The sequence below is a fragment of the Peromyscus eremicus genome, chromosome 3 (assembly GCF_949786415.1).
Source record: "Peromyscus eremicus chromosome 3, PerEre_H2_v1, whole genome shotgun sequence".
In the NCBI taxonomy this organism is placed as follows: Eukaryota; Metazoa; Chordata; class Mammalia; order Rodentia; family Cricetidae; genus Peromyscus; species Peromyscus eremicus.
The window spans coordinates 98,758,272-98,782,663 of NC_081418.1; the positions used below are offsets into that span (position 1 = coordinate 98,758,272).

Here is a 24,392-nt window from a genome sequence, read left to right on the forward strand (position 1 = left end):
GACGTTCTTCTTCAATGAACTTCTTTGATCTTAATGTACTACTTTTAAGTTTCTACTTTTCTGGTTATAAAAAGTAATATACAAACTAGAGGTATAGCTCAGTGGTAAACTTGCTATAAAAAAGCATGTACAAGGCCAACCCCATCACTGGTTCCAACTCCAGCACTACCAAAAAAAAGGGCATAAATTTGGAAAACATTAAGTAATTTAAATTAAAGAATAAAAAAAATTAAAAGTATTCAACATTCCACTAATCAAGAGATAAGCATTGCCAACACTTTAGTACAAGTCTTTTAAAAACAACTACCAATGCATATGTCCTATTTTGTTCAAGACTAGACTTGTCTGGAACTCACTATGTAGTCCAAGCTGGTCTCAAATTTGCCGTAAGGTTCCTATCTCAGCCTTCTGAGTGCTGGGATTACAAGGTATGAGCCATAATTCTAAGCTTCATGCAAACATTCTTATAAGCAAATATATCCACACACACCGAACATTTCGAGGAGAAAAAGCACTCTTCTGAATCAACTTGTGTGTTATCTCTAACTCTCCAACTCCTAATATTTAAAATTAAAATTTTAATAATGTATATATTCCTCCTACTCCAAATGTCAGAAAATCAGAAACAACAGAAGACAAACTTTTGGGCACCACAATCTTTTAAGCCCTACAGACGTACAGGCACATGGCGGTGCTTTAACACTGACAACAGACCTTCTCAGTCACCAGCCCTTAACCTGTTTCCTCGGTCACCCCCGCCAGCCTGTCTCTAGCCTCATCTCCACGTTCCTCCTTTACAGCAATAAAACCACAAAGGTTGGTGCAGGAGAACTGCGAGCAGAGGACCCGAGTTTCTTTCCCAGCACCCAGGACTAGTGGCTCACCATCACCTACACCTCCAGTTCCAAGGAGTCCTCCACACTCTTCTGACTTCTATGGGCACTATACATGTGTCACACATGCATGCACAGAGAGGAACAGAGAAGGACGGAGGGAGAGAGAGAAAGCGAGGGTGGGAGAGAGAGCTTTAAACCCAAAAACTCCTGCAAACTTGCCCTTACTCCACAGCTCTGGAACTTTTACTTGCCCACAAACTGAAACAGAATTGCTTTGTTGTGCTTGGTTCTAGAATGATTCTAGTCTGGCACAACATTGCAGCAACATGATAATAACAGTAACAGTATTACAGAACATGAATGCCAAGTATCTGAAAATTAAATGCTCTTACTTTTAATTATTTTTCTAATGGTGTAATTTATTTATAATTATTCATTAAATTAGATACTGACACTAACAAGCTAAATGTTTTCCTTCAAATAAATGTAAGCAAAAAATTTCCCCCTGGATTACAAATTATTACATTGGAATTTTATCTTCAAACAAACAAACCTAACAACCTACCAGATATTAAAAATTAACATAACTCGCCGGGCGGTGGTGGCGCACGCCTTTAATCCCAGCACTCGGGAGGCAGAGCCAGGCGGATCTCTGTGAGTTCGAGGCCAGCCTGGGCTACCAAGTGAGTTCCAGGAGAGGCACAAAGCTACACAGAGAAACCCTGTCTCGAAAAACCAAAAAAAAAAAAAAAAAAAATTAACATAATTCAGCGGGCAGTGGCAGCCCACACCTTTAAACTCAGCACTTGGGAGGCAGAGGCAGCTGGATCTTTGGGTGTTTGAGGCCAGCCTGGTCTAGAGAGTATGTTCCAGGACAGCCAGGGCTACAGAGAAACCCTGTCTCAAAAAAATAAAAAGAAAAAAAAATTAGATCCCACAGGGTAAGATAAATATTTGTGTCACAGCAAATAAAAAATTGACACGAACTTTGGAAATCGATCTTAAAGCAGAAACTGAGTGCAAGAGACCTGTGTATGCCAGTGTGTAATCTACTTCCTTATGAAAAAACTACAGCTGGATCCAATTTATCAAGAGGTCATCATGTCCCAGTTTCTTTACTGACAACCAATGTAAGTCCCAAACACAGGACTTTCAGCTTCTAAACGCTAATTTAACAAAGTCTTGGTTGGAGAGATAGCTTAGTAGTCAAGAGCATCAGCTGCTCTTGCAGAGAACTCAGGTCTAGTTCCCAGCTGCCACAGGGCAACTCACAGCCATCAGTAACTCCAGGAGAGCCAATACCCTCTTCTGACCTGCAAGGGCACCAGGCACACACATGGTACACAGACATATTTGCAGGCAAAATGCTCACACACATAAAATAAAACAAATAAATCTAAAATTCAAAAAAATAAAAAAAACTAAGTGTGTTAATAAGCAGACTTCCTTTCTGTGCAGAAATGTACCTGTAAAGCAAACCCTGCTGAGACTCACAGAAGTCACTGGCCATCTTTCTGAGTCTATTGGGCAATTCTAAGAAATAAGCAAACCCCAAAAGCCATATTAAGAGGTTGAGGAGAAGGATCTTGGGCCTGGTCTCAACAAAACACTTAATGACTACAAGAAGGCATGCTCTGTGGGCTACTTACGACAGTACAAAGCCCTTCCCTCTCTGGCTATGATGTCAATCAAAGGCAGCCTATGTGTATATGTAAAGACTTTCTATAGCATATCTTCCATTAACAAATAATTCAAGCAACTAGGAATCCCTCTGTCCCTTTCCTGAAATGTCATGTAAAAAAATGACACAATAACATGTTTTAACAAAAGATAGCTTTACAAGGCTAAAGCAAGAAGGCTCAATAGGTAAAGGCACTTGTCATACAAGCCTGGAGACCGGAATGAATCCTCAAAACCCACATAAAGGTGGAAGGAGAGAACCTATTCCATAGCTACCCCCTGACCTTCCCATGCATGCTTCCCTACACATATCATACATGCATACAAAAATAATTTTTAAAGTTTTAAAGATAGTTTTACATGGTATGTTACTAGAAATACTACTGATCTGCAGATATCCTGATTCCAATACGACATAACTAAAATGTAAAGAGGCTACTTACTGCCATACCAGCGTGGTAACTTGTGCCACAAGCAATAAGAATCAACCGCCGACACCGTTGGATTTCCTTAATGTGGTCTTTCAAACCTCCCAAATTCACTGAAATAGAAATTTGTGTATATAATTATTTAAGAAAGAACCTGTTTTAAGGCAATCCTTTAAGTATCCACTGTCAATCTGAAAAATCAATACTACTGTTTTAAGAAATTCATATTCCTTTTTGGAAGAATATTTTTCTATAGTTATATAAATTAACAGTGCACAGCTTAAATGGTCCCTCACCAAATCTGCACCCACCTCACTCAACCACCAAGGAGTCAAACAGGCATTGACTCACTTCAAGTCACTTTCCATCCCTCTCTGAGATGAAAAGTTACCTCAAAGGAAAAACTATAGGGACAGAACCAGCAGATCTGCTAGCACTAAAAGCTGGATTTGGAGAGAAGATGACAACAGGGGCATAAGGAAGTTTCCAGAATGATAGCGCTGTTCTATATCTTGACTCTGTTGAGGTCATGATTATAACTGTTACGAAGTTCTGTCAAAACCCAGAATCTTACTAGGAAGCTGAGGCAATGGAGCCATTTGACACTAGTAATTCAAGACCAGCCTAGGCAGCATAGCAAGATCCTGGCTTAGAAAAAAATTAAACAGAATGTTACATTTAGAATGATGAATTTGGGCTGCTGAGAGATGGCTCAGTGGTCAAGAGGACTTGCTGCTCTTCCAGAGGACTTGGGTTCAGTCCCCAGGACCCACACAGCAGCTACAACTGTCTGTAACTCCAGTTCCGGAGGATTTGACATCTCTACTAACACCAGGAATGCACATGCACACGATGCATATACCTACATTCAGGCAAAACATGCGTACACATAAAATAAATAAATTTTTAAAAAATAGTTATTTTTTTTAAATGATGAATTTGGGCAGGTGAAATGACTTAGCAAGTAAAGGCACTTGCTGCCGAGCCTTATGACCTAAATTCTACCCCCAGGACCCACATGATAGAAGGAGAAAACCAACTCCTACAAATTGTCCTCTGATCTCTACCTTCATGCCATGACATATGTGTCTACATACATACATAAAACAAATCAAAGTAAGAAAATAAATGATAAATGTATGGTGAGAACATAAACTAATCCATAAAGGTGCTTGCCACACGAGCATGAGTTTGATCTCCAGAATCCATGTAAAAAGCTGGGCAGGATGGGATGTGCTTATAATCCCAGCACTGGGGAGAGAGACAGAAGGATCCCTGGGGCTCACTGCCAGCCAGACTAGCCTAATCCACAAATGCCAAGACTCAGTGACAGAACCTATCTCAACAAACAAACTAACAAAAACAAAACAAAGTGGAATAAGCCTGAGAAACAACACTCAAGGTTGGCCTCTAGCTTCCACATAAGCACATGGACATAAGTATACACACACACACACACACACACACACACACACACACACACACACACACAGAGCTAAATGTGGATATGTACATTCACACATACAAAATGATTATTTTCATTATGTCTAATTATACTTCAGTAAAGCTACCTAGAAAACTATCTTCATTATGTTATGTTTATTTCTACAAACTCCAAACTATGGTGATACATTTTTCTAAAAATACTTCTTGTCTTTAATGAGACTGAATTACTGCCAGACCCTACAGCCAAATTAATAATATGCATTGAGATCATTTAAGACTGTACATTCAACCTGCTATCCTATTCTATGCTCAGCCTGCTCAACCTGCCTTTAAGAGAACAACATTACCAACATTAATATGCCTTGGATTTATCATACAATCAGCTTTTACAACTTAAGCTAAATGCACAGTTTTAATCTTAAATTATATACTTTGCATGCCCCTGACCCAGAATAATGCATGTGTGCTGTGGTAATCATTTGCCAAAAGCAGCAAACAGGTTGGAAGCAAGCTTAAACCAAAAACACATAATGTTGGAAGCAACGTGTGCATATAGATCTGTTTGAGGTTTTGAGTGCTGTTCTGGGTCAATAAAGTAACTTCTTCCCTTGTAAAACTCAAAGAATTTTATAAAGAATCCCTCATTTCTTTCCCATACCATGTTTTCTGTGTTGTTCAATATAGAGCAAAGCTCTGTTAGGGACAGCACAACACACAGATCAGGCACAACAGAGAAGCAACAGGGACAGATCACTCATCCGTTGGTAGAATAGACATGCTACCAACATGCCAGAAACCATGAATGGAAGACACAGGGAGAGAAGCAGAGAATTCAAATTTGAGCTCTTTCTTGGTCAAACTACTCCAAGAGGAAGTTTCAGTTCTTATTCCTTAATGCAACACTGATGCATTTTGCGCTCCACCCCCAGGTTTCTTTAATGTGGTATCAATGTACCAACACTGTAGTACTGTTTGTATACAAGCCCACTCTTCTCTCAGTCTTTGTCACTGCCACCTACCTAACTGCTCCTGTTCCAATGTTGGCATTTCCTGGATTGCTTAGACACCCCCATCTCTGCCCACCTACCACATCCCTCTACTGAAATCCTTTTGGATCATCATCTCTCTGAGGAGGATGGCAACAACATTCTCTCATCTCTCTCTTTTTTAATTAGCAAAACAGGCTGGAGATGGTTTAATGGGTAGTGTTTGCTGTGCAAGCATGAGGACCTTATTTTGGATCTCTAGCACTCACATAAAAAGCTGGGCATAAAAATGGGTGCCTGTAATCCCATCATTAAGAAGGTGGAGACAGGCAAATTCCAACATTAGGAAGCTTAATGACCAGCCAATCTAGCCGATCAGTGAGCTCCAGGTTGAGTATAGATACCTTATGTCAAAAATAAGGTGGAAAGCAACTGAGGAAAACACTCAATATTGACCTCTGACCTCCACATGTGTTGTGGAATATTAGTTTAAGATGTTTTACATTTGTTTGTGCTGTGGAATATTTGTTTAATGGTGCAAAGATGTGCTGCATTGTTTAACTCTGTGAAACTGTGTTACTTGCCTGCCTAAAACACTTGATTGGTCTAATAAAGAGCTGAATGGGCCAATAGCTAGGCTGGAGAAGGATAGGAGGGGTTGGCAGGCAGAGAGAATAAATAGGAGAAATCTAGGCTCAAAAAAAGAATGAGCAAGGAGCGGGGGGTGGGGGGGGGGGGGGGGGAGGAGGATGCCAGGGGCCAGCTACCCATCCACAGAGTAAGAAGGAAAGAAAGATATATAAAATAAAGAAAGGTAAAAAGCCCAGAGGCAAAACATGGTTAAAGAGAAACAGAATAATTTAAGTTAGAAAAGCTGACCAGAAACAAGCCAAGCTAAGGCCAGACATTCATAAGTAAGAATAAGTGTATTTATTTGGGAGCTGGGTGGCAGGCCCCCAGAGTTAAAAAACACACACATACACACACACACAAACACAACTACACACATGTACACAAACACACATGCCCACATATACTGCCCCCAAACCCCCACATATGAGCAAAGTAGAAACACAACAAATCAACAACAAAAAAATTACTGCTGGTTTCCCAAATGACTTAGAATATAAACCACACTACTTAAGGCTTTCAAGTCCCCTGTAACCATTACCTGGCTCCCTCCTGTCCCTGCTCTAAATTAAGCCACAGTATGAAAGCACAGTGTTGCCACAGGCCTTGGCATATGTTATAAAGGTTTTAGGAAGTATAATGTACGTTATATATTGGTAAATTGTTATGTGCTATTTGAACTCACTGAGAAACCACCTCTGGAAGTGGGGTTGCCACATACACACACACACATCATTTCAGACCCAAGAACGTTTGTTCTCTAAGATCTGAAGATGCTCCCCCCACTCAACACCATGATAGGGAAGAGAAGAAAACAGTAAAACAGCCCAAGTTTAAAAAAAAAAAAAAGTAGTAATAATAAAATTAAAACAAACAAACAACAACAACCAAAAAAAAAAAAAAACCATTGTGCCCTTAAGAACAGCTCCAAGGAAAAACTATTTTTCCTGTAATAAAGTGTCTACAGTGGGGAAGAAAAGCTGAAAATTTAGCCCATAGCAGCTTAGCGATGGTGAGAAAGCTCAACTGGGAACTCCAGCTGACCACCTCAACATCCCAGGTCAGTTTCTGCTACATCCAATTTGACAATGTCATCTCCGATGTTACTTAGAAGCCTCCACTCTCTTGAGGGACCATTCTACTCAGACTAGACTCCAAGTAACTGAGTTAACAGGCTTTCCCAGTTAGTTTCTGCTAGATGTTTTGAGTGCCCAATTTGATATTTTGTTCTATCAACAATGTATCCATCATTTTCTATTTATTCTTTTACTTTTACTTGCCATATACTTAATAAACTCATTCAAAACCAAATATATGGCTATAAAACAGAAAAAAAATGGCTGAAGGCTGGGGTGGGGTCATACAAAAGCAAGTTAGGAAACTCAATATAAAAACAGACAAAATGGCATGGTGGGGGCATACCTTTAATTCCAGTACTCCAGAGGCAGAGGTAGGTAGATCTCTGTGTGTCTGAGGCTAGCCTGATCTTCAAAGTGAGTTCCAAGGCATTCAGGGCTACCTACCAGCCTACCCCACCTCCCAAAAGAGCAGAGTCTACCAGAGAGGCTAACACTGCAGATGGAGATCAAGAATGACAGGCAGGTTAAGATGTGGTTAGCTAAATACCATGTTTCCTAAACTTGGTCCTAGCAAATTCCCTGATAGCTTTTAGGATAATATTAGGAGTCCTCCAAGGTCTGAAATGTCTTATATACAGTCTGTGAGAGAAACAGATGCTCACTATGTAAACCAGGCGGGTCGCAAACTCAATGTTCCTGCCTCAGCCTTCCACACATGTGTCATTATATCTGGATAATGCTTTAGACTAATTTTGATGACATAAGCCATAACTAATGGAAATAGCAAGAAAACCTGGGAGATGGCGGGTAGTACTCAGGAAGAATACTGAGCACACACACATGAAGACAAGTCTGGCTCCATGAATGTGACCTTTGACAAGACATTTAAACTGACAGAGCCCTGATGTCTTCACCTTAAAAACATAAGATAACTGCTATCCCGTTTATATTAGACAACTTGTATACACGTAATACATGTAAGAGTTTTTAAAACAGTAAATGTCTCAGAGCTGAGGGTATAACTCAGTAGTAGACTACACGCTTAGTATATGCAAGATGTTTTGATCCCTTGGATGCAGGGCGGAGGCACAGGACAACATAACATGAAGTTCTCAAAGTCAGTCTCATTCTCTTCCCTTAACAAACAAATCCTTTTCCACAAGTCATCTGAGCACTGTTTTCTGGTCCTCCCTGAGTCTCCCCACTCACATAGATATGGGTCTTCACTGTCTTGCTCCTGTCTCTCCCCTGGATCCCTCTTTCTCTTTTTGTTGTGTCCCAGACAGATCAACATCCTACTGATATATGTTTATAACCCAGGCTCTCACTCCTTCCGTACCCTGGAGACTGGCACCCAGTCTTTTAAAGCTCTTCAGTTCTTTAACAGAGGCACTTCCACTGAGCTCTCCCCTCCACCTCCTCAGGACAGTTCCTCTCCCCCTTTATAGCTCTTCAGATACTAGATCTGGAACACACCCTAGAATCCATAAACAGCCTCCTAATGGTTTTCCCACCAATGTCCTTAGCTAATGCTCTTCTAGGCAACTGAGTGTTTCCATCTGTCATCCACTTATTTATATCTTCCATATTGTCCTTCATCCCAACATCCCTTTCCACAAACAGACTCATTCTTCATATTTCCTAAATTCAGTATTAAACTTTAAGCATTTTCTAGTGCTAGGATCATATTTTACTTTTCTTGAAATTGTTAATTATATATTGATCTCCTTTATACAAGATTAAAATATTTTGTTAAAGATTTATTTATTAATTATGCATACAGTGTTCTGTCTGCATGTATCCCTGCAGGCCAGAAGAGGGCAAAGATCTCATTATAGATGGTTGTGAGCCACCATGTGGTTGCTCGGAGTTGAACTCAGGACCTCTGGAAAAGCAGACAGTGTTCTTAACCTCTGAGCCATCTCTCCACACCTACATGATTAAAATATTGAGGGCAAGACTACATCAGAAACTTTACTATAGTCTACTCCTATGACATGAGTTGAAGATTAAGTCTATGGCCATAAGATGTCTGTAAGCTCCTGTATGTTCTACAGACTAGTGTTGCACTTTGACTTCTCCCTTAAACATGGAGTAAGGTGCAAACCTCTGCAAGAAAGACCTCTGCAGAAGTTCATGCTTTTGCTTACTTATGAAATAAACCCAGGGGCTAAAGAGATGACTCAGTGGTTAAGAGTACCTGCTGTTCTTACAGAAGACTTGGGTTCTGTTCTCAGAACCCACATGATGGCTCACAATTATATGCAACTCCAGTTCCAGAGGATCTGACATCCTCTTCTAACCTCCAAGAACACCAGGCACACATACATACAGGCAGCCAAAGCTCTCATACACATAAAACAAATAAATCTGAAGGAAAAAATTCAGAAAGAAATCTAGCCTGGCTGATTCATGTAACCTGAGTAAGCAGACAGGTTCTTTTCAGACTCCACAATGTCCAAGACATGCAAAGAACTATCCCTGACAGCCACAGCAGGAACCCAGTATGTGACAGTCACCCCCTTTACCACTTTTCAAGATGCCGTTCAGTGGGATTACATACACTCACACTGTTGGGCCCTCACTGCTATCCAACTCTACAACTTTTCGTCATCTCCAGGGGAAACTACCTAAGAAATAAATCATGACTCTCCACCATCATCCCAGCACTGGTAACCATCAGCCCACTTCCTGTCTGAGTCTGACTACTGTGACTCCGCCCTGAGGTGCAATCACTCTTTGATGTCTGGCAATCCCAGCTGTTCCACAGCTCTACGTGAAGGACAATAAACTTTGCAGTTACTAATGGCACTCCTATAAGAGACTGGGGTGAAGAAGTAGTAAATACCATTACCAGTATAGTCATCGAAATTGACTCTTCCTCTCATTGTGTTCACAACGGATTCTGGCTGCTCAAAAATTTCTTTCTGCATGAATGAACTAAAGTTGCCTACAAAAACAGAAATTACATAATTAAAACAACAGTAAATGAGCTAAAGGATATGAAATCTGTACACAATCAAGTCTATCTCTTTTCAACATAATCTTGATAGATGAAACAAAAGGTCATGCAATAAAGAAATCAGGTTAACTTCCTAGAAGCTTGCAAGAGTGTTTTACTCTACATGAAAATGAACAAGGAAGAAAGCCACTTTTATTTACTTAGTAGCTAAAATGCATAGTTACACAAAAACAGGGGCATAAGATAATTTTTGAGTCAAATTTAAGTTCAGACTCATCAAGCTATCCTTTACTGTGTCAACTGCGAAAATTCCTTACTTACGAGTAAGATCAGTATGTACTTCCTGGTATGGACTATAGTGTGGCTCATGGGACTTGGCAGACAGTAGTCCTACAATATAATTCCTACTACAACCCAATCAGAAAGGAGAATAAAAACCCTAACCGTTAATGGCAGTACACATTATGTAGGACACACTCCTATCAGGTACTGTTCTAAAAGCTTTATTCAGATCAGCCTTCTTGCTCGTCAACACAACCTTAATGAGATGGATTCTATTTTCCCCTCTTAATACATGAGAAGCCTGAAGCACAGAGAGAATACAAGAATAGTACTGAACAGAGCATGAGCCATAGTCACCCTTAGAAAGCATCTTTAAACATGTGGTACTATCTCCTTTTTACAAAGTTAAAAACAAACCATGACTTAGTTTCAGGAACTATTCTAAGACTAGCAGATAATTAATTTCTACAGAGGCAGCCCTTTTCCTGGGTTAACCATCCACTCATCATATAGAAGCTTCATAAGCAGGGTGGGAAGTAGAATGCTTCCTTTCTTTAAGCATCCCAAGTCCTAACATCACAAGATACTCACCCTTCATGATCTGCTGGAGTTCCATCTGGAGGGTTTGCACAGCTCGGCCAGGATGGTCTCCTGCAGTTCGTTTAATTCGATGGATGGAAAGACGGCCATCCACCACTGCTGCAACATCGTCATCTTCGAGAAAGATGACACGATTGGTGTGCTCTATCACAGCACTACAAAACAGTCAAGGAGATGTTATCATCAATAACCAAGGAACACTGTCACCAAGAAAGCTATCATCAGAACACCAGACCAAGCTCAAACACCAAGTCTCATCTTATACCACATGTTAATTGCCAATGCCTTCACTACCTTCAGAGCCATATTGAGGATGTGGTCATTGTGAAAAATAGAAAGAAAGAAAGAAAGAAAGAAAGAAAGAAAGAAAGAAAGAAAGAAAGAAAGAAAGAAAGAAAGAAAGAAAGAAAGAGAGAGAGGGAGAGAGAGGGAGAGAGAGGGAGAAAGAAAGAAAGAAAGAAAGAAAGAAAGAAAGAAAGAAAGAAAGAAAGAAGTAAACCTTTGTACAGCAACCTAACCAATTAGAAAACTCAGAAGGCATGTCTATTTCCACCTCATTCCAGCTCTCACTAAGCCTGTCATTTTAACCCCTACTTCTGAACAGTTCCATGTCACTGTCATTGATAAACACAAGCTGCCACCAGCTCTTTGGCTGGCTTCTGCAACACCCTCCTAACTACCCACTACTTCTCTTACCTCTCTACCTGTCCTCCTTTTCTGTTCAAGTCAACATCAAAAGGTAATGCTAATCAAAAATTTTCCTTCACCCAACAAATCACTTTTCAGCTCCCACTGGCTCTCAGGGAAACTTCAAATTGTCTCAAATGTCCCATCAAGCATCCTCTCTTCTACTAAGCAGTTTGATACCCTTCCCAAACTCACAGGTGAGTCACCTGTACAGAGTGAATGTTCTTCCCCCAGCCCTTCACCTAATTAGCTCCTGACCGTTCCTTAGCTCAGTTGGAGCTTCATTCCCTTAAAAAAGATCTACTCATGAGGGATTAAAAGATCTCGTTAAAGGCAAGTGTTATCTCCTCCGTTATGGCAGAGCAAACAGTATTTTATCTCATCATTCTCCTGAGGCTAGCACATGGCATTGCTCAATAAGCATTAAGAAACCCTGTCTCGAAAAACCGGAAAAAAAAAAAAAGAAAGAATCAAAAGCCAATATGCTCCTGCAGTTTCTAGTCTAGGTCATGACTATCAACTCTGTGTAGCAAACCCACTTAATGACAGCAAAGACAAGTTTGCAAAATCTAGAAAACAGTAAAGTCTGTTTCTCACTCAGATAATACACTCCTGGAAGTACTAAGTGGTACAATTTTCTCATTCTTATTCCCTCTTATTTTCAGTCCCAGTGAATGAATCAAGTATCTGAGAGGTTCTATTTTATCCCTACTCCTACAGTATTCGAATTTCCAACATCTCTAAATATTCCACTGCATTTCCTTTTAAAATTTCAGTCTTTCTTTGTAAAAGCATTATTCTGTAAGTCAACTCTAAATGTAAAAGCTACAATGTCCACATGAGACCTAAACTACAGTATCTCAGCAACTATAACTGCTAGAAAAGCCATCCCTCCTCCCTATAATACTCGGGTACACCTCTTGGAAATGAAACAAAATAAAGAAAGAAACAAATACTCCAAAGTAAATACATTAGAATAGGTCTCTAAGAATATATTTGTTTTGGTAAAGTGACCAACATGCTTTGAAGGGGTAGAAAAGGTGTTCTTATTGTCCCATGTCTAACAAGGTGACCTCTAATTTCTCAATTGAGAGAATTCTGGAGCTAAGACACCATTAGTAGTAGACTGCTTGCTTGGCATACCGGAGTCAGAGGTTCTATTCTCAGCACCTAGACTTTTGCAAATACATTCATGGTATGGGGAAGTTTTCCTAAAAATTATCTTGACTCAATGAAGGAAGCTCACCTTGCATCAGAAGCAAAGTAATATTCAACTGCCTTTTCCTCAACAGGGAAAAGGCATGTCGTGCTGTCCACACGGGAGAGATTGCAGCTTCCTTTCTTGTCTTTGCCTAGAGCACAGAGATAACATAAATCAGCAAGAAAATCATGTTACAATTTAGAAACAGGCATAACTGTTCATAAAGTCAACACCAAAACAAAGAAAGAGCAACACAAACAAATTCAGTAGTTCTCAAATCTGAGGTTGCTCTCTGGATTTCCATGCACTAAGCCAGTAAGAGAAGACAGGAAATGCAGTGAAACAGCGGCTACAAAGACTGCATGGCAGGCAGCAGTGCTGCATGGGAAACCCTAAAATGTCAATTCTTTTCAGGTAGAAAAGAATTTATTAACAATAACTTTTAAAAATCTAGAGGCTGTAGGGCTAGAAAAATGGCTCAGAGATTGTGGTGGTTTGAATAGGTATGGCATTCACAGACTCATGTGTTTGAATGCTTGGTCCTTAGGGGGTTGACACTATTAGGAGGTGTGGCCTTGTTGGAGTAGGTGTGGCTTTGTTGGAAGTGCTCACTAGGTTGGTGGGCTTTGATATCTCAGAAGCTCAAGCCAATTCTCTGCCTGTGATCCAAATGTAGAACTCTCAGCTCCTTCTCCAACACCATGTCTGCCTGCATGCTGCCATGCTCCCTGCCATGATGATGATGGACTAATCCTCTGAAACTGTAAGTCAGCTCCAATTGAACGTTTTTCTTTATAAGAGTTGCTGTGTACGCCAGTCAGTGGTGGTGCACGCCTTTAATCCCAGTACTGGGGAGGCAGAGCCAGGCGGATCTCTGTGAGTTTGAGGCCAGCTTGGTCTACAGAGCAAGATCCAGGACAGGCATCAAAACAACACAGAGAAACCTGTCTCAAAAAAAAAAAAAAAAGAGTTGCTGTGGTCATGGTGTCTTATTACAGCAATAGAAACCTTAAGACAAAAATAAAGAGCACTCATTGCTATTGTAAAAGGACCCAAGTTTGGCTCAGCACCCATATGGTGGCTCACATCTGTCCATAACTCCAATTCCAAGGGATCAGACTCCCTCTTCTGCCTCCCTGGGGACCAGGTACCCCTGTGATACACATATATGCATGCAGGCAAAACATTCATACATATAAAATAAAATGTTTAAATAAAAAAAAAACACTAAAAAAACATAATCAATATGGTGCAATGAAAAATAAAGGCAGACTAGTGCCAAGTTAATTTTTTTAATAAAATCTCTTGAGATTTTAACAGCATGTAGGCACAGCAAGTCAAGCCTAGAATTGCTGTGGGATATCTTTCTGTACGCTGTGAATATATGTTGCTCTGATTGGTTGAAAAATAAAGCTGTTTGGCCAATGGCAAGGCAGAATAAGGTTAGGTGGGATACTCGAACTAAAGAGATGGAAGAAGAAAGGAGAGTGAGAGGAGACGCCAGCCTGCCACCCAAAGAGCAACAAGATGCCAGCAGTCCGGTAAAGTCACGGCCATGTGGCAACATACAGATTAATAGAAATGGGTTGAGTTAAGTTATAAGAGCTAGCTAGTAAGAAGCCTGACCCATAGGCCATACAGATTGTAAATAATATAAGCCTCTGTGTGTCTACTTGGGAGCAAGTGGCTGCAGGACACAGGTAGGAGAGATTTGTCCTGACTGCAGGGCTGGGCACGACCAGAGAAACTTCCAGCTACATAGAATACTCAATTAAAATCAAAGCAAAGGGGGCTGATGAGATGGCTCAGCAGGTAAAGGTACTAGCCACTAAGCCTGAAGACCTAAGTTCAATCCCCAGGTCCCACATGGTGGAAAGAGACTACTAACTCCCACAATCTATCCTCTGACTGCCACACATATGCTGTGGTATGCGCACAGCATATATACACATACACGAGTACATAAATGTAATTAAAAAGCAAAGCACATGCCACTTTAACCAGGACATGCTATAAATATGGCACCTACTCCTAGTCACAGGAAATGCTATAAGCCAAGAATCTCTCCTGTCTCAGTAGTGCATTTTTAGTATCTTTTTAATCCTAGTACTTAATTCATCAGTAATAATTGTTTTTCTTTTTCTTTTTTGCTAATTCACAACTAACACAGAAATGAGAAAGGATGCTGGTATGACAAATTCTCTAAGTTAAAGCCACGCTTGTAGTCCTAGTACCTGGGAGGTCAGAAGCAGGAAGATTAGTTCAAAGCCAGTTTCAGCTACATAGTTTGAGGTCAAACTGGGCTACCAGGAACAGCTATGCCCTTTCTCAAAGCCAGAGCACAGTAGAGCTTTATAAACCAAGGGCAGAATAGCCACAGAATACCACAAGTTACTTGTAAAAATTCATATCTTAACCTCCAAAATGTATGTACAATGACTAGATAATTATTCTTAGAAATATATATCCAAAGGTCTATCTGTGGTTATCTAGAATGATTTAAGCATGAAACCAAAATAGTACTTTCCAGTCAAACTCAAAAGCAGAGAAGATACTCAAACTTCAAAACATAAGTATTCATTGACATACTATCAAAAGGTAGCAATTGCTCACAAAGGCATAGATCCAAGGGACTCCACTGCAGTGCTAATTTAACAGCTACTTGCCTTTGGCAAAAAATCTTAAAACTATCCATCAAAAAGTGAATTTTAAATCAAGGAGCCTAGTGGCACATAACTTTTATCCAGCACTCAAGTTGGCAGAAGCTAGCAGATTTCTGTTGAGTTTAAGGCCAGCCCGTCCTATATAGCAAGTTCTAGGCCAGTCAGAGCTACATAGTGGGATGCTGGAGAGGTGTCTCATTGGTTAACAGCACTGGCTACTCTCCCAGAAAACCTGGGTTGAATTTCCAACATCCACAAGGTAGCTCAGAACCATCTGTAACTCTAGAACCAGGGGATCCAATATCCTCTCTGGGCTGCATGCATGTGGTACATAGACATATGTGCAGGCAAACACTCATACATACACAAAAAATAAAACCTCAAAAACTTTTTAATAATTTTTTTAAAACACCACTGAATTGTTTGATTCTAAAAAGATTCATGTCACATGTGTGACATGCCTCTAATCCTAGTACTCTGGAAGTTGAGTTGGGGAATCAACAGTTTAAAGCCAACCTCAGCTATACAGTAAGACTGTCTCAACACGCACAATCTAAATTGAAAAACAAGTAGAAGCAAAGCCCAGAACCAACATTTAAAAAATACAACTAGCTTTGTTTGTTTCTAAAATGTGCTCAAGTATAACTCCAAATATTTGTAACTTCATTAAGATAAAAGAAGTATATCTGATTGAAATATTTAAAAGAAGCTGAGGCATCACTACCTACAAATACCTATAAAATTCTTTTTCGTTTGGCAATTCTCTTGTTCAACTGAGCAGAGGTGGCTTTAAGTTGGAGACAAAGGCAAAAGCCTGAAAGCCAGCCCAAAGCTCTCTCTACAGTCCTCCCACCAAGACCGTTCTCATGATAGCATGGCACTGAGCTACACACTATCTACCTGCTAGAATTAGAGAAACATAGGTATCACTTGTCATCTCCCAGGATAAATGTTTGTCCCAATTTTTAAAGAACTCACTCAATTTTTTTTTTATTATTTCTAAAAGTCACCTAAATAGCCTACAAGATAACATTCATGACACACAACACGCAATACTGTTATAGGAATCTAGAACTGTGAAACCAGACTGTATGTTATCATTGGTAGACTAGTCTTTCTGGAATGGACTGGGAAAGAATACAGAAGAAAAAAAAAATGAGTATCATCAAGCACTGAAGGTTAAGGAAATAATTTTCTTCCCAGGTAAAATATGAAAGCAGTCATCCAAAGATGAACAGGCTCAGCACTCTGGTAACTGTTATTCACGAAGCCAAGAATTACATATTAATAATTAAGGTTTCAATTTTCTGAACCCAGCATTCTCCTACTTACACATAGAAAGTTCTTAGCAGTAAGTAAACAAACAAAAAATACAATGTTGTTTTCTACTTCTGTGTAATTCAATAAAATGGTTCAGAGTTTGCATAAAGGTATACTAAAAACACAATTTTGGCCAGGTGTGGGCATACTGCAGCACTCAGGAGACATGGGCAGGATTATGAGTTAAAAGTCAGCCTTGGCTACATAGCAAGTTTGAGGTTAGTGTAGGCTATGCAAGACCCTGTTTCAACCTCCTCTCAAAAAAGAAAGGAAGAAGGAAAGAAATTGGTGCTGGAGGAATGGCTTACCAGTTCCTAGTATTTCCTCCTCTTTCAGAGGACCCAGGTTTGGTTTCCTGAACCCCTATCACGCAGCTCACAACCATATATAACTCCAGCCCCAGGGGATCTGGTATCTCTGGCCTCCCAAGATACCTTCACTCTCATGAACACACCCACATGCAGACATACATGTATACATGTAATAAAAAAAAATAATAAATCTTAAAAAAAAAGACAACTGAGGAGCTGAGGATACAAGCCAGTGATAGAACACTTGCCTGGTGTAAATAAGGCTCTGGGTTTGAATGCCACTCCAAGACCAATAAATAATAATAAACCCCCAAACATAAATACTAAAATATGACTCCAAATTAAAATAAAACCAATCAAAATCTAAAAGTGAAATGTCATGCACTAAATGAAGCCCATTTAAATCTAGTGTAAAAGTGAGGCCAAACCACTCAGGAAGCAGCCACGTATGTTCCTTCTCTAATCACAGCATGCATCCTCTATGATTTTCACACAGGAGAAGGGAAAAAGGCCTGAGATTTGAAATAGTCCTCAAACCTCTCATTTTTAATAAAAAAGTTATTAAATAATGCAACTTTCAAAATGGCAAAAGCAAACAGACAAAATATATTCTGCAAATTAGGAAAATGTCAAAACATTTCCCCATAAAATAAGCATTTTTAGAGCCTCAGTTCACTTCAAAAACAAAGAATTAGTAAATGAAGGGAAGCAGGTGAAATCCCTCCATCCATGCAGAGTGCATTCCCACCTCTTTCTGCCTGTGATCCCCACCATGTGAATTTTGATCCAATCTGAGTCCTAGCTAAGGATGCACAACAGAGAAAAATTCTTCTTGTCAGAGTGTTCACAACAAACTTTTTATGTCTAGATAGAACTATGTAATTGTATCCACATGTACACACAGATCTAACCAAACAGCATTTACCGCAGTGTATGGAACAGGGTTCTCAGAGCTGCACTGCCTTACAATGTAAGGCAACAGCTTACCTGTTCTGTACAGAATCGGAATGTGATCTGTAGAAAGCTTATGCTCACTCCGCACACCAATCAAGAGGGGGCTACCTCGCCTGAAATTCAAGATGAGTCACAATCAAACCTTTTTCATAAATAATGCACTAACAATATAAAATTTAAGTATGAATTCAAAATTCATTTTAATTTGAAATTTAATGATGCTCTTCAAATAATTTATTTTAGAAATGATCATGAAGTTCTTAGAGCAGAAAGAACATTTAAGGTCTGCTAACAGAAGGATACCTTTAATCTGAAGGCAGGATGCCTGAGGATATATTGGTGTATGTGTACAATTGAATGAAAAGTTCCACTTCACATTAACAGAATAATTTAAAATACAGTGCTATTAAACAATTACTTAGGAATCTGGCACATGTTTCAAAAAAATGTGGAGAAAGTTAATGCTTTGGAGCTGAAATTAGAGAATATTTCATATTCAAATTCATAAAGAGCCATTGTGCTCACCAAAGACAAATCACAATGCCAAAATGCATTTACTTTACTGAGATACTGTTCCAGAGTGGTATAAGAAGAAGGAGTATAGAGAAATAAGCACAGCCAAACCTCTAAGAAAACAGTAAATGGCCATTCATAGGCAACTGTAAATTATCCTGTAACCCAAATGTGTCAAAGTGCATGTCATTGTTAGTCTTCAATCTATTGTACCTTGTGCCAACTGCTTGCCCAGGAAAATGAACACTTTTAAACACAAGTGCAAAAGCGCCTTCCTATGGAGGAAAAGGAAATATCAGCAATACTTCTTAGTAATAATTATCAAACAAAAACATTTAAAACATACTGGCTTCTGCATGGACACTTGTTGTTCACACTAGTGCTCTTTTGAACTAGTTTTTTTTTTTTGTTTTGTTTTTAAACAAGTCTCCATTTTAGATGTTGCAGCAAGGTCTCCCTAGCATCCAAGCCCACATTTTAGGTAGATATTGTCTCCTAAGCTCTGATGTGAACAAACTAACTTTTATCACCAAGCTTACTTTCAAATACTGCTTCTAAAGGCAGACCAAGTGGAAAGTCAACTGTGTTCGTAGCACATTTCTCAACTGACACATATCTCTCAGACTACTAATTTGTTCAGGGAGGACAGAATTAGCAAAGATCCCAAGCTCCACAACCAAAACCCATCCTTGGCCCTCATCATCATATTCCACTACTAACCTCCACTCTTTTTGCCCTCACTCTTGGACCCAACAAATACACACATTCATAATTATTAAATGGGATGGAGAAGCCAGGTGATGGTAGCACATGCCTTTAATCCCAGCACTCAGGAGGCAGAGGCAAGTAGATCTCTGTGAGTTCGAGGTCAGCCTGGTCTACAAAGAGAGTTCCAGGACAGACAGGGTTGTTACACAGAGAAACTCTGTCTCAAAAAAATAAAAATTAAAAAATAAATAAATAAATAAATAAATAAATAAACAAACAAACAAGCAAACAAATAAATAAGAGATGGCTCCCTGTCAAAAACAGTGCTGATCTTATAGAGGACTTAAGTTTGTTTCCCAGAACCCACATGGAGCAGCTCACAACCACCTGTACATCTAGCTTCAGAAGGTCCAATCCTCTCTTCTGGCCTCCACAGACACTAATACTGATACCTGACTCTACACATGTGTGCACACAGGTGCATGCATACACACACACACCACCACCATTACCACCATTAAAAAAAAAAAAAGAAAGAAAGAAATCTTTAAAAGAAAGGTAAGACATAAGATGTTAGAGGGCACCTTTTCTGAAGTTGGTTCTCTCCTGCTGTGGATTCTAGGGATCAAACTCAGGGTGTCAGGCCTGCACAGCAAGTGCTTTTGCCTACTGAGCCATCTTGCCAGCCCAAACTTACTTTTCAACCTTTAACTACAGTGAAATAATTAGAATACAGCTATTGTGAAGTAAATGGAACGGCAAAAACAGGAAAGCAAGTAATTCAAACAACAGTCTCTCAAAATTCTCTGCAGTGTGTGTGTGTGTGTGTGTGTGTGTGTGTGTGTGTGTGTTTTCAATAAAGCCTAAAAAACACTCAAAGAAAACGGCATAGGGGCTAGGAGATGGCTCAGTTGATAAAATACTCGTCACACAAGCATGAGTTCAGTTCCCTAGCACCCTCATAAAAAGCTGGGTACAACACAGTTTTAATAAGATACCCAACACCAGCCTCTGCCCTTCATTTACACACCACACACACACACACACACACACACACACACACACACACACACAGACGCTAACAATAAAACGCCTTACAAATAAAGCTGTCTAGTGTCTATAATTTAAAAAAAAAAGTGAATCAGCATAGTTCCTGCTCATCAAACCTCATTTTAAGAAGCTACCTGAAATTAACATTAGCATAAATTACTTTATTTTGCATGTGTAGGTATTGGGCATGCATGTTAGTATGTGTGTGAACACACATGGTTGTGGTTATAGATGTGGGTGTGCAGGCACATATGTGAGTGTAGGTAAAGGCAAGAGGTTTGATGCTGGTTGTCTTATTTGATTGCTCTGTGCCTTATATACTAAGGTAGGGTCTTTCACTTGAACCCAGAATTTGCTGACTCAGCTAGTGCAGCCAACCACACAGCTTGCTCCAGAATCCAGTTCCACCTCCTGGGAACTAGAACTACAAAGAGGCTTCCATATCCAGCCAGCATTTATGTGGGTGCTGGGAATCCAAACTCTGGTCCTCAAACTTGCAAGTGCTTTATTGCTGAGTCGCTGTCTCAATCCTGACATACTAATCTTAAAAAGCATGGTTTAGTACCAATTGTTGGATAACTCTCTCCACCAAGGTAGTAAAACTGATGTCCTGGCTTTCCCAGTTGTCATACATGTACTTGACAAGCTTTGCAATGGTTTCTGTGTCTGTCTCAGATTCAAAGTCATAGCCTTTGCTTTCCTGCAAATAGAGAAACAGAAAAAAGACATTTAAATAAATGCAATGTTCAAAGATTTTTTAACGGTTCCTTTATGTTAACGTTTTAAAATTTTTTACGAGATTTATTTTATGTGTGGATGTTTTGCCTACATAAATGTCTGTGCATGTATGTGATTGGTGCCCTTAGAGGTCAGAAGAGGGCAGCAGATCCCCTGAAACTGGAGTTACAGACAGTTGTTAAATACCATGTGGATGATGGGAATCAAATCCAGGTACTCTGCAAGAGCAACAGGTGTTCTTTGTTGTTGTTGTTGTTGTTGTTGTTTTCAAGACAAGGTTCCTCTGTGTAGCTTTAGAGCTTGTCCTGGAACTTGCTCTGTAGACCAGCCTAGCCTCGAACTCAGAGATCTGCCTGCCTCTGCCTCCCGAGTGCTGGGATTAAAGGCGTGCGCCACCACCAGGCAGCAACAAGTGTTCTTAACTACTGGGCCATATTTCTTGCCTCCATGCAAATATTTTCTAGAATTTTTCTCTCAAAAACCAAATGAGTTTCTAATTGTGTGTGTGCACATATATTATGTGTGTGCATGTATGGTATGTGAGTACAGGCATAAGTGTGTGTCACAGTGTGTGTTTGGAGGTTAGAGGACAACTTTGAGGAATCAGTTTTCTCTTTCCACCGTGTGGGTTTCAGGGAATGAACTCAATGTCGTCAGGTTTCAGTGGCAAACACTTTACCCACTGAGCCATCTCACCATTCCCTAAAATCTTCCTAATTACTAACTTTTTTAGATGTCATACTGAATTTACACAAAATTTAAATTAAAATTAATTTATAATAATAAACTTAATAATTATTCAATTAATACAAGATTAATTTTAATCAAAATTAAAGTCTGATTATAGAGAAACAAAATAATGTTATTGAGTACAACTCAATACATTTAACATATATACCTCATATGAATTAAATCATAAATAATTAAAATAGTGGAATGTATAATATTCAAAATAGTAGTTTCATAATGAGTAGCAATTCTTTGGTGATTCTCAACTGTCCAATAAAGAGCCATTGGTTATATACAGCTATGTAAACTTCAAATTTAAAATCTAGTTTCTCTGTCACAGAAGTTCAGTAGTCCCATATGCACAGCTCCCACTATGCTAGATACGGATAGTTCTCATCACTGCAGACACTCAACAGAGCATGCTGAGGTGCCACTGTCTCAGTACAGCACACAGCTAGCCCTCAAATGCCCCACAAGAAATTAGAAGTGCTCCACTGTCAACAAAGAGAAATACAATAAACCACACACCCTGTGATTATCTTGGTTATGACTTGAGCAGTCTAAATAATGTTGCACATCCCTAACTCTCCCAAGTATTCTCAAAGATGGTGTCTTCTGGGGTCACTTTACTTACCAAAAACTTTTTCAAGTCTTTGTAGTTGGTGATGATTCCATTATGAATAACAATAAATTCTAAAAGAGATAAAAGTATTGACAATATAAGAAGTCTGATGAATGCTATGGTTAGCTATGATTGTGGATAGATTTTTGGTTTTGTTTCTGACAGTGGTAATGGGGTTTGAACCCAGGACATGTTAGGCAAGCACTCTGCCACTAAACTACCTCCCAGCCCTGCTGTCTCATATTTTTGAGACAAGGTCTCACTATGTAGGCCAGGCTAGCTTTGAACTAGTGGAAATCATCCAGCTTCTGTCACCCAAGTGCTAGGGTTACAGGCACATACCACCACATCTGGTCTATGAATAGATTCTTCTCAAGTCAAAAAGTTAGTATACTAGTGGGTGTCCTCCTATGTCGTGTGCTTCTTACTGTGGCTTGCCATGGAGCAACTCAAGAGCACTGCTTCCGTGCTGATGCACACAGTGTTGGTGGGCATGTGCATGAGGAAATAGCCCAGGTTGCTTTCTGCTACACTAAACACCTAGCCTCACACTAGGGAATAAAAGGAGCAGAGAAAGTCTCTTGGGCCTGTTTCTGCACTTGCAGAACACTACTTTAGTTGACCTTCCTCAGTCTGTTCATTTATTCTTTGCTTAAGTTTAAACAGAAGTCTTTTACAACTAAAGCAATCTCAGTGACACTAAATAAAGTTTAAGAACTATTTAGTTACCAAGTTCTATAAATTGATTTGTGTAAGGTCCAGATGACTTCTAGAATGTCACATGAAAATATCAAAGTAACATTCCAAGAGCAAATAATATAATCCTGAGAGATCAATTTCATCTTTTTATTAAATGATGACTGAAAAATGTTAAAAATAGGTAACCAAGAGTTAACAGTACTATGTGCAGCCATGACAGTATCCACACAGTGTGGCTTTAAATTCACAGATCAAAAGAACAATTATAGCTGGGTGTGGTGACACATGCCTTCAATCCAGCACTCAGAAGGCAGAAGCAGGAGGATTTCTGCGTTCAAGGCCAGCCTGGCCTACATAGTGAGTTCCAGGCCAGCCAGAGCCTCATAGTGAGACCCTGTCAAAACAACAACAAAAAAGAATCATTATTACTAAATACAATGGTTTTGTTGCCCTGACTGACCTGCACTCCTAGACTTAAGCACTTCTGCCTCAGCCTTCTGTGTAATCAGAACAGGCATTTGTTACTACACCTAATGCAAATCTAATTTTATTATAGTATTCAAAATGTTCTCAGTATACCTAAAGATCTCACATTTGTCTCAAAAACAAAGTAATCAAGACTACTGAGCCTACTGGGATCATTTCAAAAAGAAACAGGAACCAACTCGAATGTGCTCCCATTGGGGCAAAACAGGAAAAGTGCTGCAGCAATACAGAGGACTACCTCAGTATACTGAAATAAATCAAGTCTCTACCACAGACTGCTCGGAGGTGCCTCAGTAGTGCAGCATAGCACTTCAGTCTCATGAACTATTCGGGAGCAAGAAAGGGTAAAGATGGAGTGCAGTGTGGGACGTGTAATGACATATGTATGAATGTAACAAGGAAACCCACTTTTGTATGCTAACTCAAAAATCAACTTTGTTGAAGACACTCCAAAAAATTATCATGAGTTTATAATAATGGAAAAAAAAAAACATTGCTCAGGATAACATTAGAATCACTTAATGTGGGCTGGAGAGATGGCTCAGAGGTTAAGAGCACTGACTGCTCTTCCAAGGGTCCTGAGTTCAATTCCCAGCAACCACATGGTGGCTCACAACCATCTATCATGAGATCTGGTGCCCTCTTCTGGCCTGCAGGGATACACGCAGACAGAGCACTGTATACATAATTAATAAATAAATCTTAAAAAAAAAAAAAAAAAAGAAAGGCTGCATGGCAGACTCACGACCTGTGAGCCCAGCTGGCGTGCAGCCTCCTTTAAA

The 24,392-nt window shown here is 39.6% G+C and overlaps 1 protein-coding gene across 2 annotated transcripts in view; it reads right to left on the bottom strand.

The window, feature by feature from the left end:
• The window catches only part of Gfpt1 (glutamine--fructose-6-phosphate transaminase 1), a 58,065-nt gene that overhangs the window by 17,841 nt on the left and 15,832 nt on the right, over positions 1 to 24,392 (bottom strand). For both annotated transcript variants that reach the window (XM_059258121.1, XM_059258122.1), the window contains exons 5-12: positions 22,438 to 22,496; positions 20,902 to 21,036; positions 18,792 to 18,853; positions 18,099 to 18,178; positions 12,863 to 12,968; positions 10,921 to 11,084; positions 9,940 to 10,035; positions 2,960 to 3,057 (exon numbers count right to left, since the gene is read on the bottom strand). In XM_059258121.1, the coding sequence (XP_059114104.1) occupies positions 2,960 to 3,057; positions 9,940 to 10,035; positions 10,921 to 11,084; positions 12,863 to 12,968; positions 18,099 to 18,178; positions 18,792 to 18,853; positions 20,902 to 21,036; positions 22,438 to 22,496 (800 nt within the window). The remainder of the gene's footprint in view (positions 1 to 2,959; positions 3,058 to 9,939; positions 10,036 to 10,920; positions 11,085 to 12,862; positions 12,969 to 18,098; positions 18,179 to 18,791; positions 18,854 to 20,901; positions 21,037 to 22,437; positions 22,497 to 24,392) is intronic.